At 42.4% G+C, this 18,666-nt stretch overlaps 1 protein-coding gene across 1 annotated transcript; it reads left to right on the forward strand.

The window, feature by feature from the left end:
- Positions 1-539: 539 nt before the first annotated feature.
- On the forward strand, positions 540-17,282 carry apobb.1 (apolipoprotein Bb, tandem duplicate 1). The gene is made up of 27 exons (XM_058057492.1): positions 540-661; positions 1,709-1,741; positions 1,833-1,945; positions 2,065-2,210; positions 2,289-2,436; positions 2,514-2,666; positions 3,589-3,713; positions 3,814-3,899; positions 3,973-4,417; positions 4,494-4,602; positions 4,715-4,861; positions 5,592-5,803; positions 5,902-6,097; positions 6,169-6,348; positions 6,415-6,618; positions 6,700-6,867; positions 6,934-7,139; positions 7,212-7,394; positions 7,775-8,095; positions 8,172-8,347; positions 8,672-8,832; positions 8,914-9,023; positions 9,102-9,475; positions 9,572-15,583; positions 15,674-15,785; positions 15,856-16,042; positions 16,125-17,282. The coding sequence occupies exons 1-27, from the start codon at positions 607-609 to the stop codon at positions 17,109-17,111; spliced, it is 11,349 nt and encodes a 3,782-aa protein (XP_057913475.1). The 5' UTR covers positions 540-606; the 3' UTR covers positions 17,112-17,282.
- Positions 17,283-18,666: the final 1,384 nt, after the last annotated feature.

Genomic DNA, 18,666 nt, shown 5'->3' on the forward strand with positions numbered 1-18,666 from the left:
AAAAAGCCCAATGTACAGGTAATTATGCTACTACACACTCATCGCTTGCAAGCAGGCACAGCATCACACCCTAATTGTTGCACTTGTTGCTAGGAAGAATTCGCTGTCTCCTCGGTAACAATAGAAAAGGACCCCGCTGGCCCAAACGGCTTGGAAAGGACAGGGAGAATTGGCAGGAATACAGGCAATGCAGCACGATAAGATGTCATGACTTTTGCATATAACCAATAATATTTATATGAGCCTACAGCTCAATTTTGGAGTTTGAAACCAGCAATGAACTTCTTGACACACGGCACAGTCAAACAATATTGAACGATTTCTTAGTTATCTATGTTGTAAGCATCTGCTTTGGGCAATTTAGTATCCTTGAAAACCTTTTGCCTTTGTCCCTCCACACTGCAGTGGCGGGTTGGACTTTGAGAGTGTTCCAAGCAATCGGTCATACCTCCTAGTATACCCCCACCCGAACCCCAGACTCCACCCCACGCACACACACACACACACACACACACACACACACACACACAAGGGATGGGTATAAAAACTACAAGCCCATCCGGACGACCCAGTCTTGTCTGAGGGATCGAGCTTCACGAGCCCATCATGGGGGACTCAAAGCTCTGCCTTCTGCTGCTCCTGAGCACCACGGCTCTGGCTGGTAGGTTGTTTATATGTTATGGAGAGATAATACAGTTAATACAGTACATGAGCAGGTTATTGGTAGGACATCCTAATGAGAAGCTTTACTGTAATTTCAAAGGTTTTTTTTTCATGAAATTGTGGTGGAAAGTATTTATTTTATAAAGACTATCCCTTATATTGCTGTATAGCATGACTAAAAAATAATTTGGAAGAGTGTAACACTGTTGATTTCATTGTCATTTTTTTGTAGCATTATTACATTTAAGGTGTGTCTTTATCGTTGTTTACGTGCTGAGTACCTTACATGGTATCAGTGTTTCTTAATTAGGGGGCTAAAATTTGGTCTCTCCATGCTAACTCAGCAGACAGATAACTCAATAACTCCAGTTGAGTTTCATGTCCGAGCCATGACCTTTAAGCCCATATGGAACTGAACATATGGAAATAAAGAATGTCAATCATGACTTACATAATATATAAATAATTTCTCCGTCATATTCAACATAAACAAAATACATAAAAAAATACACTAGCTAAGATGCAAATTTCCATTAGAAATCCCATCTAGGAGCCAAGCCAAATATGACAGCGAATTAGACACTTGTACTTAAAGAACAATACAAACCATTAGACGCCATTGGTTTACACTAACCTTTCATTAAACAAGTGCCTTACTAATAGATTATGACTCATTGCAAATTATGCAACTTTTGATTACATTCATTCATTGGCTACAGCTTATATCCTCATGAGGGTCACGGGGGTGCTGGAGCCTATCCCAGCTGTCTTCAGGCGAGAGGCGGGGTACACCCTGGACTAGTTGCCATCCAATCACAGGGCACATATAGACAAACAACCATTCACACTCACATTCATACCTATGGACAATTTGGAGTCGCCAATTAACCTAGCATGTTTTTGGAATGTGGGAGGAAACTGGAGTACCTGGAGAAAACCACACAAAGATGGCCGAGGGTGGAATCAAACTAGCTGTGTAGCCTGCGCGCTAACCACCCTGCAACTTTTGATGACAATGTATGAATATTTTCTTTCTTCTTTACAGTTGCCCAAGATGAAGATCCGCCAACTTGCCTGTGTAAGTTGCATCTGACCAATTGCTGAAAACGTAATCATGGCACAATAACAATAACCATTTTAATCAAAAATGCTGCGTTGTTTTTCTCCAGTGGCCAAAATGTACAAGACTCTGCACAAGTACGAATACAAATATGAAGCCGAATCTCTGAATGCCATCAACGGAGCCTCGCCTCTCAAGAACGGACCTAAGGCAACATGCAAGGTACAAGCAATCTATGTAGTTCAGTTTTGTTTGGGTCTCTGTTCTACTGTTCAAAAATGGCCACTGATGCTGATCATCCTCACTTGATGTGACATTTGACAAAATGTCTCCTGTTGCAGGTTGAAATCGAAGTTCCGCAGACTTGCAGTTTCATCGTACGCACAACCGGGTGTAGCCTAATGGAGGTGGTCGCCATGGATACAGATGGCAAACCCGTGTTCGGCCTCAGCCCGAGCTCTGATGCTTTTGCCGCTGAAATGGAGCGGTAAGGAATGCAACGATAACATCTGCTTCTGAGCGAAGTCAACATATTGAGACAAATGCATTCTCTGTGGCGTTTTAGATATCCTCTGAAAGTTGTGATTGAGGGTGCCTCTGATGTGAAACTCTATCCTGAGGAAGGTGAGACAACCACCATCCTGAACATCAAGAGGGGTATCATCTCTGCGCTGGCTGTGCCGATGATTGAAGAGAACAAGGAAAACAACGTGGTACAGTGATTTCCTTTGGCAAAACAATTAATGTTAAATTAAAACGACGATGCCATCTATTTGTGTATTTGTTTTAGCCATCAATCCACGGTATGTGCAGGACCTACTACACCGTCAATGCTAAACAGGACATTGCGACTGACATCAGCCTGGAAAGGGATCTATCCTCGTGTGACAAATTTATCCCAGTGAGAGATCACACCAGCCCTTTGGCGCTCATCTCTGGTTTGGTAAGACATCCAAAAAAACAACGTCCATTAAAAGGACAGTAACTGGGATAGGCTCCAGTATACCCCTAAGCCAGGGGTCTCAAACTCAATTTACCCGGGGGCCACTGGAGCTAGGGTCTGGGCAAGGCTGGGCCGCATCAGGTTTTCCAAAAAAAAAACAACAAAAAAAACAAATTTATTAAAAACAGAAAAATATACAAACTTTTTCAGTGCTTTGGTTCCGATTTTCTACAATAAAAGCTCAGATAAAACATTCCACTATTCTCAAATATCTTAATTTTTATTTTTCTGCACAAAATAAGATGAAAAATAAATAAACAAATCAAGAATAAAGAAAATCAATCAGTAATAAATAATATAATAATAATAATAAAACGGCAAATAATAATTTGGGTAGACAAATTATTTTTTTCAGATTAAAATTAACAAAGCATTATTAGAGCCCTGTAGACATGACAAAACACGACTATAGTCACATTTATACTCTTTTTATTTACAACATATTGCGCAACTGCAGGGTCTTGAGACACATGCTAACTCGCAAACTAGAGAGCTAGCTAGACCTAAACGGTATTCTTCAAGTTATTTCCTTTAAACTTAATTAGCCAAAAACTTACCACTTCCACATGGATAGGGAGGATAACTATTACCAGTTATTTAACCTTTAACATGAACATTAATCAAACGTAATAATTTTTTCTGGGTACATGATACCATACAGCATCCATATCAAACTTAAACTAGTTTAAACTAAAATTAAACTTTCATATCAAGGCGGGGGCCTCAAACTAGTGTCCTGTGGGCCACATTTGGCCCGCGGGCCGCGTGTTTGAGACCCCTGCCCCAAGTGGTGCAGAAAATGAATGAATGAAATGAACAAACAATAGCCATTCAAAACTGATATTGTCATGTTTATTTTCAGCATTACCCACTCGCCCAGTTGATCAGAAGCTCACAGAACTGCAACTACAAGTTTGACAACGACAAGAAACACATGACCTTTGGGTCATGCACAGAGAAGCATATCCTGATCCCATTCTCGCATAAGTAAGTCTGAATTTTCATTGCATACCATTATTTATTTCACTAGTATAGCATTTTTTTCTGCCTCCATATGGGTCCCAAAGTAATGTTTTGTTGTTTATAGGGGAGAATATGGTGTTACCAATATTGGAAAGCAAGAACTGACCCTGGTTCAGGTGTCTACTCACAATGACAGAGTTTTTGACCACGGTAAACCAAAAGTTGAATCCATTTAACTCTCAGCTTCTAAGCAAAACCACTGACTACAACAATGCTCTCACAGGTGATAATGCCAAGTTTCTTCATATGGACACTGTTGAGCACAAAACATTTGTCCAGGACAAAGGTTTTTACTTGGATCTCCTGAGACAGCTGGCCACTCTGCCTGAGACCGACGGTGACAAGAGGGCACACCTCTTCCATCAGATTGTTGCTATGGTCCGTGGAATGAAGAAAGAAACCCTGACTACCGCCATTCCTGAGTCGCTCGAAGTGTCCCGTGTCCTGACCTACCAAGTTCTAGCCCAGTGTGGAACTCCAGAGTGCAGCAGTGCTATCATGCAAATTCTTAGGGGCTTTGAAACCACATCACTTGAAGTTGATGCCACCGTTTTTGCACTGGGGATCGTTTCTAACCCTTCAGCCCTCCTGATCAATGACATGCTGCAAATGGCCAAATATAAGCCAAGCAAGCCCATCATGTACGCTCTGAGCAACATTGTGAAGAGGTGAGAGATGTTACCTTTATTCAAGTTATACTGGAGTGTCAAACAAATGCTTTAAACATCTATTTTGACATGGCAGGTTTTACAAAACAGAAGGCAAACTAATCCCTGAGATCCACTCTGTTGCTGAGTTCATGGCAGCCCATTTGGGTGACTGCTCAGGTGACAACGCTTTCCTGACTTTGAGGGTAGGTATTTGACCTATTGGGTAAGTTCAATGACATGTCGGACATCGAACCATTACACAAAGCGTCTCTGCTGTCTTCTTTACAATAAGAACTTTTATTGGTGTTGGTGTAGGTTATTGGAAACATGGCTCCCGCTGTTATTCCTGCTAGTCCTGCCCTCAGAGCTTCAGTGCTAATGTGTGTGAACCAACCAGAAGCTTCCCTTGCCGTGCAGCAAGCCGCCATCCAGGTTTACAGGCTGACTCCCATCCCAGATGAGGCAAGTCAACATGCAGAACAGAAGGTGGCGGAAAACAAGCGAGTCAAAGCTTTTCTACCTGTCACTTACATACACACCGGTGACATGGAAGGTGTAGCATAATTACCGTATTCCAAAAGCAGGTCTTCAGAAAGAAGGGTCGTATTTTACATTATCACATACTACAGTATTAATTGGCCCTGTACCCTAGAAACCGCCCATGAATGATACGGGAAAAGGCCGAAATGATACTGTGTCAAAGCCCAGGGCAGTGATACTGATAAAATATAGAGTTTAACCATGTCCAGTATCAGCCCCCGTAGCTGTCCACTCAGAGCGCGCTGCTCTGGTATCGTGCCTGTGAAACAACCAATCAGAGAACAGCGCACGAGCGTGAACACACACTATAAATATTCCTCGTGCTTCTCCAGTCACCAAAAAACCCAAACTTGATTAATGTAACTTTAATTGTCAGACATTGATAAGATAAGACTGTTGATAAAATATTATTGAAATATTTTTGCAATTATTGTGTTTACACTGTTTAGATATAATAAATGTAATAAACTGAAATTTGTCTAGAAACAAAATGGTCTTTTGATTAAATAGTACGTGATAGTGTGCCAGTATCAGCCCGAGACCGAAGGTTGGGGGTATGATACCTGGCCTGATACCAGACAAACCATGTGATAACCTATAAGTATTAAAGAGTGGTTGTAATGTGTGCTAATTTGTAATTGTTTTATCACAGGGAAGAAAAGTCCTGACTCAGGTCCTTCTGGACAACACCAGCCCCGTGCAAAAGAGAATTGCTGCATATCTTGTACTTATGAAGAATCCCCTGCCAAGTGAGCTGGTGCGGTTGGCCACTGCTTTGCCCACTGAGGAAAATACTCAGTTCAAGAGCTTTGTGGTGTCCCACATTGTCAATATTTTGTCTTCAGATGAGCCTGAAAGCAAAGAGTAAGTGATCATTTCTTGGGTGTGATTTCAGACTGCAACCAAACCAAACAAATAATTTTGGTCAACGGGTATAACTGTATGTTTGTTTTCTCGCAAAGACTCAGACAAAAGATTCGTGATGCTGTCCAGGACAATGAAATTGGATCCATTATGGACCCCATGAAGTTCTCCCGTAACTACCGCATTGGATCTGTGGAGGGAAATATGATCTTTGAGGGTACTAGCTACCTACCCAAGGAGGTCATGCTGGAAATGACACTTAAGGCATTTGGCTTTGACATCGACATGATGGAGGTGAGTGATCAAGATTGAAATAGTTTTCGGAGAAAGTTTACCTAATCTGTGATTTGTGGTAACATTTACAGGTCGGAATGGAGGGTAAAGGATTTGAACCAACTGTTGATGCTCTGTTTGGCGAGAATGGATTTTTCCCTGACACTGCCCTGAAGACGATGTACTTTGTGTCTAATAACATGCCACTCGAAGTCAAAGACATCGTGCAGCGCTTCATTCCATCTTTGAAGAATGCTGAGATGAAGAAACAGGTACTTGAGGCTGAAAATAATTTTACTGGAGATGTATCAGAAAATTTTATCATTTTCTGTGTTTAGGTCACTCAGAACCTGATGAGAGAAGTTGGGCAGAACCTCAAAAAGCTCATGGGAAAACTGAAAACCTCAAACTCTCCGGAGGCAATGGTGTATCTGAGATTATTGGGAAATGAGTTGGGATATTTGAAGAGCAATGAAATGGAAGAGATGGCTTACGGTGCCACCATGATGATTGACAGCATGTTCAAGATGTTCCCCACAGATGTAAGGAAAGAAACCTGGTGTGAGGAGAACAGATTGGGGTTTATTATCTACGTGGGCTAAGTCTGACTTCTATTTGTACAGCTCTTGATGGGACTGATGACAAAGGCAGACAACACCATCTTTGCCCACTACATCTTCATGGACAATGATTTTTTCCTGCCAACCGTCACCGGTGTTCCTCTGAAAATTACATTGTCTGGAACATTCACTCCTGGTGTCAAGGCTGGAATCAAGATCGCTCGTGACATGGTAAGTGCCTGGTGACGGATTTGATAGGAAGATTTTGTGTTTATCTTTCTGTGTTTATTCCGACAGAGTGAAGTGGCTTTCATGCCCTCTGCTGGCATCGAGTTTTCAACCCACGTTGGAGCTTACATTCCCGAATATGTCAACTCTGGATTGGAGATGCACTCCAACATATTCCATGAGAGCGGCCTTCAGGCCAAGATCTCCATGGGACGGGACAATGTCAAGCTGACCATCCCTGCTCCGAGTAGCCCAACCAAGCTCATAAAAATGACGTAAGGCACAAATAAAGTTTCTGTTCAATTCATGATTTCAACTCATCTGTATCATATATATCATATCTTTAGAAACAATCTTGTGGCAGTGAGTGGCTTGAAGGTCACAAGTCTCCCCACAATGACAACAAACAAGATCGACGTTAGCAAATGCACCAATTTCTTTGCTGGAATGAAATACTGCACTGCTGTTGAGTACATGGATGCATTCTCTCAAAAGACAGCTCCGTACTTCCCAATCACTGGTGACAGCAAGTGAGTAAACTCTTATAAAACATCTACTATACATTTACTTATGTATTTCTTTGTATGCGTAAATTCAAGATCAATAATCAAGATATACAGTAAAACCGACTGGACGGATAGGTGTTTAGCTGAATCAACACAAAATTTGGTCCACGCCTTCAGGGGTCTGACAAGTACATGTCTGTAATGTATTATGAAGATTGATTGACAGACATGGCCACCATCAACCACAACATCATGGGTGGGACTTAACACCTAATTGCTCATAAGTCATTGAGTATTTCTTGAAACTTTATTAAACCGTATCTGTCAATTTGTTTGACATATAGTACTGAATAGGTTAGCACAGTGGCAATCATTTACTCATCCATTATTTGATTTTTGGATAGGTTTTCACTGGAGCTCCATCCTACCGGTAAAGTCACCGAGTACACCGCCACTCTTGCCTATGAGCTCCTTCAGGAAGGAGAAGAGGACAAGCATAAGGTGGATTCTCTGAAGTTTATTCTGAGAGCTGAAGGCACAGAGCCCACAGAGGCCAGAGCAGTGATGAAATACAACAGAAGGAAGAACGTGATCACAGCTGATGTCCAGATCCCTGACTATGATGTGGAAGCAGGGCTGAGACTGGGTGTTGTCAATGGCAACACCGTCTCTTTGGATCTCATCAACAAAAAGATTCCTCAGCTCTCCCTGATTGGCCGAACCAAGTAAGAAAACAAGCACTAATGGACAATCACCATGTGTAATATTTTACATTTTCTAAGTCTTGTTTTTTTTTTCCAGTCTTGACCCCAAGAGTGAGAAAGGCATGCTGCAAATTCAGCTTCTGGTCCCCTTGCTCAACATTGATGCCTCGGTCACAGCTAACATGAAGCTACGCAAAGAGTTGGAATTGAAGCTCAAGAGTGACATGAAGGTCATGACTGCTGCGTCCAAACAGGAGCTCACAATGAAATATGGTAACATATTTGTCCTTATGCTTCCGATCCTAGAATACAACATGTACCAAATTTCATAAAGTTACAGTGGGTAAGAGAGTTAAGAGCTGTGTGTGAGAATTTTCAGGTCGATCCAACTTTTGAAGGTCAAACATTGAGGTTTATGGTGTATGTGTCAGTAAAATAATAGCACACTTAGCATGGCGGGGCGTGGCAGGGCATAGCGGGGTGCGTTATTTGACACACCATTTTGTATAAAGTGATTCAATAGTAGAAAAGTTCGGTTCCGCATGTGAAAAATCCTAAAGTGCTAGTCAACCTCAAGTGTTTATTCTTGTTCTCCAGATGCCAGCAAGGTTTCAGTCGAGTTCAAGTCTGATGCGAAAACCGATGCCACCATCGTGCCGATTTCTGATATATTTGAGACATACACATCCAAATTGCTCAACACACAGGTGGGCCAGACAGATATGAAGGTGTCGCACATCTTCAAAAAGTTCGGGGAGGTATGATACCAATCTTATTATAAGTAGTAAATGTGTTAAGATTGCGTAAAACAAAGCTTGGATTGTGTCATTGTCTATTAGGCAGCAAACAACTACATGGAGAAATATGGTGATGACTTCCCTTACATTCAGAACTTCAGAGTACCAGACATGCCTGAGATTTCTCTGCCAGAGACACTGTTCCTGAACACGTAAGTGTGGGTTAAAAATGGGTCACATGAATTGTAATTAATTGTTTTATTTGGAAAACATTTGTGTACTTTTGACAGTGAAACAAAGGCTGTGTACTATTTCAACAAAGAGCGCTTTACCATCACCATCCCTCTGCCACTGGGAGGAAAGTCAACCGTGGATCTGAACTTCCCACCGGCTTTAACTACACCTCATTTGTCTCTGCCTGAGTTCGGGCTGGAGATCGTCTCCAGGGAGATTACGATTCCAGAGCTTTCATTCCCCGAGAGCCTCACCTTAACTATTCCTCTTTTCGGAAAAGCTGAGGTTTCAACTGTGATGAAAAGCAACCTGTACGACATGGAAGCCTCAATGGCAGCCGGTAAAGATGTTGTGGAAGCGCCAAGCTACTCTGCTATGTTTGCCGTAAAAGGAACCTCGCCTTTTGAAATCCTCTCAGTTAAGATCGAAGGTATTTCATAGATTATGTCTTTAATCAACCAAATTTGTTATTGTTACATGACCTACAGTCTAAAACTATCATGACTTAATTTTTTTTTTCATTAAGGTTCTGGCATGTTGGCCACAACTGATTCACTCAAGGCCCAAATGAAAGGCTCTCTGTCCCACAAGTTCATCGAAGCCAGTGTCAATTTTGTCGAGGATACAACCATCACTGACAAAATAAATGTGAAATCAAGCGGCAAGATTGTAGCCACAAGCCCATTCGGCCTCAATGTGGACATGGATCACAACTCTCTGACTGGAATCAACACGGAAACAATCTTAATCAACAGCAAATTTGATGGAAAAATCAACGCTGGACCCTTCCATGTCCAGACCGTTTCAGCTCAGTCCTTCAACGTCCTTCCATTCAGACGAGAAGCAAAAATAAATTCTTCAGTTAAGTTTGACTCAACTCTTGCTCAGGCTGAAAACACCTTTGAAGCAACTTTGGCTAAGGGTCAGCTTTTGGTTGTTTCTAACACCAATGCCTTCAAAGACACACTGAAGCATTCTGCTGAGCTTTCTGTCACAGACAGCAAGTTGTCACTGACATGTCGCTCCAGTGCAGTTGCTTTCGGTATGAACATCGGAAACAAAGCCGAAGTCTCAGCTGGAGCTGGAAAATTTGTTCTGAGAATTGAAACAAATGCAGACCATCCTGAAAACCGCGTATACTCTCTGATGACTTCCTCTCTTGATGTCAGTGGCCTGATTGTCGACAGTGACGCCACCATTAAGCTTCTGGAGAATGAGGCCAAGCACAAATTCACCCTGAAATTGAACAAGGACGGTTTGACCACAACAGGAAAAAACACCCTACAGAGCCCGCTGTCTCTGGAAAACACCTTCACCGTTGGGCTGGACACTTCAAAGGCATCTCTGGCCATCACAAATAAGGCTTCGTTGTTTGACCTCATGTTTTCCGATAGCAATGATCTGCTCATTACCCTCTCCGGCATTCAGTTCAACTCAAAGGCTCGGGCCCAGGCTAGTCAGATTGCATCTTATGACCACGATATCATCACTGACCTGTCTCTGTACGCGGCATCTGTAATCGTCAACAACGATCTGAAGCTTCTCAAGACTAATTTCAATAATAAGGCTCAGCTGCAGGCAGACCTTTCCAAGATTTACCTGACTGGAGCCCTGAAAGCCACCTACAACGAGGAAGAGATCAAGCACGTGTATCAGGTTAACTATGCCGATATGACAGCCAACGTAAAGTGCAGCACAACTGGCAAACTTTTTGGAACTCGCCTGAGTCATACCGCAGAGCTGGAAATTATCGGTCTCGCCGCCACGCTCAACAATGAGGCTCGCTTTAACTCACAGTTTCTGCGTTTTGACCATTCTCTCCGTTCCAGCATCGTTCCTTTTGACTTCAATCTTGATGGCCTCTTCAACGCTGATGGAGACATGTTCTTGTATGGAGAGCACAGTGCACAGATGTATGGCAAGTTCCTCCTGAGAGTACAGCCCTTGGCTTTTGCCAGCTCACATGAATGCCGTGCTTCGGTGACCCAAAAGCTAGAGAATGGCTTTTCCTTGGGGACGACGTTTGACAATAAGATGGACACCGTTCTTTCCCTGGATGAACAGAAGACCAGTTTTAGTTTGAAGTCAAAAATGAATGAGCATGCCTTTAATCATGACATGAGTGTTTACAACACCATTGAGAGAATTGGCATGGACATTTCTTCTACTCTTCTTACAAACATTGTCAACATCGAGTCCACAGAAAACCAGGAATTTGCTGTCTCAGGCTCCCTCAAGTATGACAAGAACACAAACTGTCACCTCATTCATTTCCCTCTCCTGGAAAATGTCCCTCTTTTCTTGGAAGACATCAAGGATGCTGTGGTGCTTATTGCAGAAACTGTGCAGGACTACATCAGAAATGAAGAGATAAGGGCACGACTTGAGGCACTTCCTCAGCATCTAGATGACTTTCTGACTCAACTTAACATTGAGGGCCAAGTCATCCGGATGAAGGACTACTTGAGTGATTTGACCCCAAATCATCTCATCTCATTGGAGGATGTGAGTACTGCCTTCGGAAAGCTGAAGATGATTTTCCGCGAGCGAACCAGTGATGCGGCCCGTTACATTCAAGATCTTGTTGCCATGATGAATGAGATTATTTTCAATAGCGACCTGTCACAAACCATTTTTTCAAACGTCCAGGATCTGGTTAACGCCATCGATGATGAATATAATATCAAGGGAAAAATTGTGTTTATTATCGATACCGTGAAGAAGATGATCCAGCAGATTGATTTAGAACAACTGAAAGGCACCAGTTTGGCATTCCTGCATAATATTGACAAACAATATGAAATCAGGACTTATATACAGTATAACCTGGATGACATGAAAAAGTTTGACATTGGTAATATTGTTCCTGAGTTAAAAAAGTTTATCGCATCCCTACACATTAAGCCTGTCATCAGGTTTCTGGTCAGCGAAATTCCAACGACATTTTTCAATGAGATGATAGATTCTATCAAGAAACTGATCAGGGACTTCGATATCCTTGGCCATGTCAATACATTCTATGCCAAGCTCAGGGAAATCATACAAACATTGGGAGCTGACAGAAATGTCCAGGCCCTCTTGGAAAAACTGATGGAGGTTGTCAAGCAGTTTAGAATGGAGGAAACGTTCAGTGCTGTTGCCAAGATGGTGAGAGATGCAGACATTCCAACCAAATTCCAGCAAGCCTTCCAAAGTGTTATCGACCACCTAAAATCCACTGAGGTTAAGGATATAATTCAACAGCTCCAGGCCTATATTGAATCTCTGGTGCAGGAGCTGAAGTCACTGCATTATAACAAGTTTATAGATTACGTCAATGATATCATGGCTGCCCAAACTGTTTACATTAATGATCTCGTCCGGGATCTTAAAATTCCCCAGAAACTTGAAGCAGTAAAAAATGTCTTGAATGTTGCCTACACCTCTGCTAAAGACACTATGGATCGTCTGAGAGAAATCAAAGTTGCCCAAATCATTACATATGTAAAAGAGCTGATGGACCAGGCTGTGTTTGGAAATATCACAAGCTTTTTTCAAAATATGAAAAAAGTAGTTGAAGAAATCGACACCCGACTGGAGATAACCCTCTTCCTGAAGTCAGTGCGCAAGTACTACAACAAAGTCTTGGTCTTTGTCAGTGATGTATGGACTAATGTGATTGACAATATAAGGACAGTGATGCCTGAGCAAAAGTTCATCGGTGAGATTCAGCAAATCTTTGATGCGCTCATCGCTGAGCTGAAGAAATGCAAGCTGAATACTCCATCCTTCACCATTCCTCTCACTGATCTGGTGGTACCATCCATGACCTTCAGCATGGATAAACATCTGCCAGTTGATATCCCAACACAGCTGGATATCCCTGAATTCACCATCTTGGGCTTCCATACTGTCAAAGCCACCACCATCTCTTTTGATGACATCAAACAGACCATTCTCCAAGTTGTTGATTTCATTCTGAACTTCAATATTCAAATATTTGATATTGATACTTTCTTTGGAGACCTCAGGGTGAACTACTTTCCTTCCATGCCTGAGATTAACTTCCAAGAGATCTCTCTCCCTAAGTTTTCCTTCCCAACCATCCCACAATTCCCGATAGAGAAGATTGTTGAGTCTCTGAAGGTTCCTGAGATGAAACTGCCAGCAATCTCAAGCAACGTTATCGTCCCATGCTTTGGTAAACTCCATGGTGAGTTCAAGTTCAACACTCCCATCTACACTGTCAAGACAACTGCTGAGTTCCAAAACTCAACCACAACAGCACTGAATCCCCAGTTCACAGGCATCATTACTTCCCAGGCCACATCTCCCAGCTTTGAAATTCTCAATTACAAAGTTGACTCAAGTGCCCAAATCGCACTTCCCAAAATGAGCCGTATTGTCCTTGCGGAGGTTGTCAAGATCAGCCACCTTGCTCTTGCTGTTGACCATCAGGCTTCCCTGTCGCTGTACGGTCTCTCAGCCCAGGCCCAAGCAAAAACCGCAGTGAAAGTTAACAGTCCGATTTACACTGCTGATCTTACGAACGTAGCATTCATTGCCATGGAAGGGGGAATGTCTGCTTCTCTTGACACAACCTACAAGCACCTTGTGGACCTTCCAGCCATCGGGGTCAGAAGTGATGCCACCATGAACCAGAAAGCAATTGTGCGCCAAAACGGATGCACCGTCACTCTAACTGTGAACAATAATGGAAAGTCTGTTGCTGAGGAGGGAAACCACAAGAGCACCTTTTATCTCTCTCTCAGCCCAAGTGTTGCTACACTAACCTTCTCTGGTGACACAGACTCGAAATCGTTGACAATGAAACAGCAAGTAACTTCTGAAATTAGCCCTCTGCTCTACTCGTTTAATCTCCAAAATGAGATGAAGACCCCAATCGTTAAGAACAGTCGGATTTCGGCCACTGGAAGTATCAACCTCAAAAAGATGAAGGTTGAGCTGAAAGCAAACCATGACACGGAATTAACTGGATCTGTGAGAGGACTTATTTCTAATGGAATTAACATTGATGTCATTCCCTTCCAATTCATCACAGACTTCCAAAACACAGTCAATTGCCGCGTTAAAGTCTTTAGAGCACCAACTGCTAAGATCGATTTGCAATACCATTACTCAGCCGCTTTGACACCCGACAACCAGAGGATGAACACAATTTACATTGCTAGCCTTAATAAGTGGGCAATGACCTCCAACTTCACCATCGACAACAACAAAAATGAGGCCGGTGTCTTTGTCGCAATGGAAGGAAATGCCAATCTGGACTTCCTCAATAAGCCCATCAGCATTCCTGCTTTTGAAATTCCCTTTGCAGACTTACGCACCCCAGCAATCAGTGATGTGAACTTGTATGAACTGACTGGGCTGAAGCACCTCTTCATTACAACTGATCAAAACGCTGGCGTACAGGTAGATAGCAAAATTGTTTATCAGAAAAAGCAGGCTGCTCCCGTTGCTGTTATAATGGGTCTCATCCAGATTCCACCCGTGGGTGACCTGATCACAGAGCTGTCCTTTAAGTCCGCTGTCATTAATGTGAATGTAAACACTGGCATGTATGCTTCAGATGACCTTGTATTCCATCTTGGAGCTACCAGCGCCTCTGTGTTTGAAAGCTTGAAAGCCAAGCTTGACGGCACCACCAGCCTGACCACTAAGAGAGGAATCAAACTGGCCAATTCCTTATCATTGGAAAATCGTCACATTGAAGGAACTCATGACAGCACCGTCATTGTGAACACTAACACTCTGGAAACTGCGGCTTCAGCGATTTCTATTGGACGCATTTCACTGCCTAGACTTAGCTTGGAATTGAACCAACAACTGGTTGCAGACACCAAAACCAAAGCCAAGGTTCACGCCAGTTTGAACATTAAGGGTGATTTCAACATCCCTGTGATCCAGGCTGTTGGAAAAGCAGACAGCGGTTACAGTCTGAAGCTGGAGGGAACCAGGGAAGACATTTCTATTGAAGCTTTCACTAAGGCAAACATGGATGGCACGCTGCTTGATGGCTATCAAGTACTAGGAGTCCTGGATAGTGACGCTAACCTGTTCTTGAATAACGGCCTACGTTCTACCTCCAAGGTCATTGCAGATGTCAAGCTTAACCATGGTACGACCAAAGTGATCAACTTCGATTTAATTGACAGTCTTGACTTGCAAGCCTCTGTCAATCGTGTCTATGCTGTGCTTAAGCATACAAGCAACAACGAGCTCAACCTGTTCACGTTCAACACCAATGGGAAGCATACTGGTCAGGCTACAATTGATCTTGCACCAATCTCTTCCTTGACTGCTGATATTGAGATGAATCTGTCTCAGCCTAGCAGCCTGGGTGATTTCCTCATCGTGGACAAAACTGTGGCCGAAGTAACATTCGCTAAACAGAAAATCTTTACGAAGGGGAGGTTTGTGAGCCCCTTGTACACCTCAAACCTGGAAGTACAACTGGAGGGAAATGCTCCTGTTTTCAACAGTACGCTAAAGTCCTCTGCTACCTCCGCTTTTGCCATCTTGGACTATGACATGGATGGTGAGTTGATTAAATTATTATTTTTTTAAGCATAAAAATTGAACATTCTGTTGCAATATTTCTCACCTCACAACACGATTTCCCCAATAGCTTCTTCAACGCTATCCTTTGAGAATGCTGATTTGAACATGATTAACAAGCTCGTCCTGACACATGCCGACCTAAACATGGATGTCAACCACATCATTGACCAAGCCATGAGGTAACAATATCTCCTTCTTGCTATATTTTGATACACAACAGCACTACAATGTTTTCCCCTCTTCTTTCAGTGTCTATCGCCAAACCCTCAACATGGACATCACCAGTCAGACTTTCACCAATGTCAACCTTCGCTATGCTGCTCGCAGAGATGGTCTTAGTGCATCGGTGTCAGCTCCATCCACTGGCTTTCTGGGCTTGCAGTTCAACGGCAGGGCTCCATCCCAAATGAATGCAAGAGTCTATGGCCGTTATCCTGTGAGTGGACTAACCTCCAAGTTAAATCGATTACTCAAATCATTGTATTCCTCAAGTGATTATTCCTCATTCTTTCTCACAGTCTGCTCCAGAGGTTGATATCGACATCTTGGTCATCAAATCTTCTTCCAAGGGTGCCAACAGGATCCAGATTGTATACAACAGGGAGACACCCGCACTCATGCTCTTAGAACTCCGGAAGAAACTCCCCTCCATCATCTTTGCCTTCACTGAGTTTGCTAACAAGTATGAGATCACGGGGAACATGGAGCAGTTGAAGAAGGTTGTCGTAAACCATGTCGGTGATGTTTATAATACCGTTATCAGCTATGATGTCCAGATGAGCCAGTTGTCAGTCCTTTTCAGAAACAGCGTCGTCCAATACCAGAAAACCATCCAGGCTGTCTTGGATGCTATTGTCAAAATCCTGAGGGAAACCAAGTTCAAACTGCCAGGGTCTAAGGAAATAACAATTCCTGAGGTTCTAAAGAAAGTTACCGACAGCACTGCTGCCGTGCTGAATAAAACCCTCCAGATTGTTTATGAGAACATGGCAGATTACTACAACATCTTTGTGGAGAAAATCGGCAGTGTGAAAGTCAGCATGCCGGTTGGTGATGTAGTTACTGTAGCCCAGGTCGTTCAAACTTTAAAGATATATGTGAAGGGTATCTTAGATGGATTGGTGGACTCTGTGAAAAACATGGAGAGTCTTGACACAGTGCTGGTGAAGATTGGCGAGACCCTGAAAGCTCTTGTCGACAAGTCCCAGGAGTTCATCGACTCAATCGAGTCTGACTATTTAGATGAAATATTGATTGACATCAACAACATCCATCGCAACCTTGTCAGACACATGAAAAACTTTGTCGATCGTATCGCTGCACTGACTCGTACAGAGCATCTCTACGATGTATTCGATTACATTTTGGACATTCTCCTTTCTGTAGCCAACCAGGTCAACATCACCGTATTTGAATGCTTGCAACAATCTTTAGAACCTCAAAGCGTAGTGAAAGTCACACGTGACAGGCTTGAGATTGACCTTCCAATCGCTTTCCAACTGTGAGGAAACAACTGACTCAGCATAGAACACTCCCGCCTGTTTGGAAGGAGTATGGACAGTTAGCCATGCTTATGACATTCAATGTATGTGAGTTGCAGTTCAACCTGTTATTCACAAAGACTGATACTACTTCTGGAAAAACTGTAAATTGTCAATAAAGTATATAAAAATGAACCACAAATGACTTATTTTTCTATAAATATCATGGAAAACCGTAATTGGGTAAACCAAACTGCGTTGATTGGGTTGTGTTTGAACAAATACAGTACATAAGCAGTGTAAACCTTAAACAAATTTAAATTTGTAAATAAACTAAAAGCATAAGCTCTTTCATTACTGAAGTGCGGTGTTTTCACTTGGCGCACACATGTAATTTTATACATGAACCAGTGTGTGAAAATAGAGCAAATAGTAATTTCTAGGCCATAGTATTACTTCCTAATTACTTTAACAATGATGAGACAATATGTAAATACTTGGCGACTCCTAATCATTGAACCCAGAACTCATTCATTCATTTATTTTCTACCGCTTATCCTCACGAGGGTCGCGGGGGTGCTGGAGCCTATCCCAGCTGTCTTTGGGCGAGAGGTGGGGTACACTCTGGAGAGGTTGCCAACCAATCACAGGGCACATATAGACAAACAACCATTCACACTCATTCATAACTATGGACAATTTGGAGTCGCCAATTAACCTAGCATGTTAGCCTGCATGCTAACCACTTTCCGCCGTGCAGCCCCCAAATGCCATATACTAAACAATCCCTAATGACCATGATGCTGATTTATATTTTTCATACACTTTGAGGGAGCATTGATGAATAAAATAACATTGATGAAGTCATCACATTTGTGAATAAAGTTTGGAATATTCAGATCCTAAGAAGGTAGAGAAGGTCAATTGGTCGATTTCATGATGTTGTGAAGGAAAAACCTTTGAGCCCTTCCCATGTATGAGCTCACCGCTTCACAAAGGAAATCCTGGTCTCCCTTTACAATAATGTACACAGTAATTACTGAAGAACTCAGTGGAAACTAATGACCAGGGCATATACAATACATTTTTAAAACAGGCTTCACTACACATCTTAATATACACATCTTTATATAAAACCTGGACTTTGACCAACTATCCATTGGTCGACTGCAGATATGAGAGTTGTAAGTTTGATCATTGTGTTTTCCCTCAGCAAATAGTCAAATCTGTAAATCTATTTTCTGTGGCCTTTCAGGGATAAAAAATGTGGCGTGAATTATCAGTAATAGAACTAAAATTCCGACCTGCCCAGGGTGTACCCCGCCAGCTGAGATAGGCTCCAGCATACCCTCATGAGGATAAGCAGCATAGAAAACTGATGGATGGATGGGAGCTAGAATTCCACATTGACACGGTCGGCATGAGTCAAAAGTAAATAACAAACAATAGTTTGAATTTCACAGCTTCATTCTTTCAGTTTTGTGGTTGATTATGGCCTATTATTTGTCAAAAGTACGCACATTTAAGCAAATCTTATGTATTCTTGGCCTATTCTTTATTTCTGATATGCCTTATTTTC

Source organism: Doryrhamphus excisus, chromosome 19 (genome assembly GCF_030265055.1).
Source record: "Doryrhamphus excisus isolate RoL2022-K1 chromosome 19, RoL_Dexc_1.0, whole genome shotgun sequence".
NCBI lineage: Eukaryota > Metazoa > Chordata > Actinopteri > Syngnathiformes > Syngnathidae > Doryrhamphus > Doryrhamphus excisus.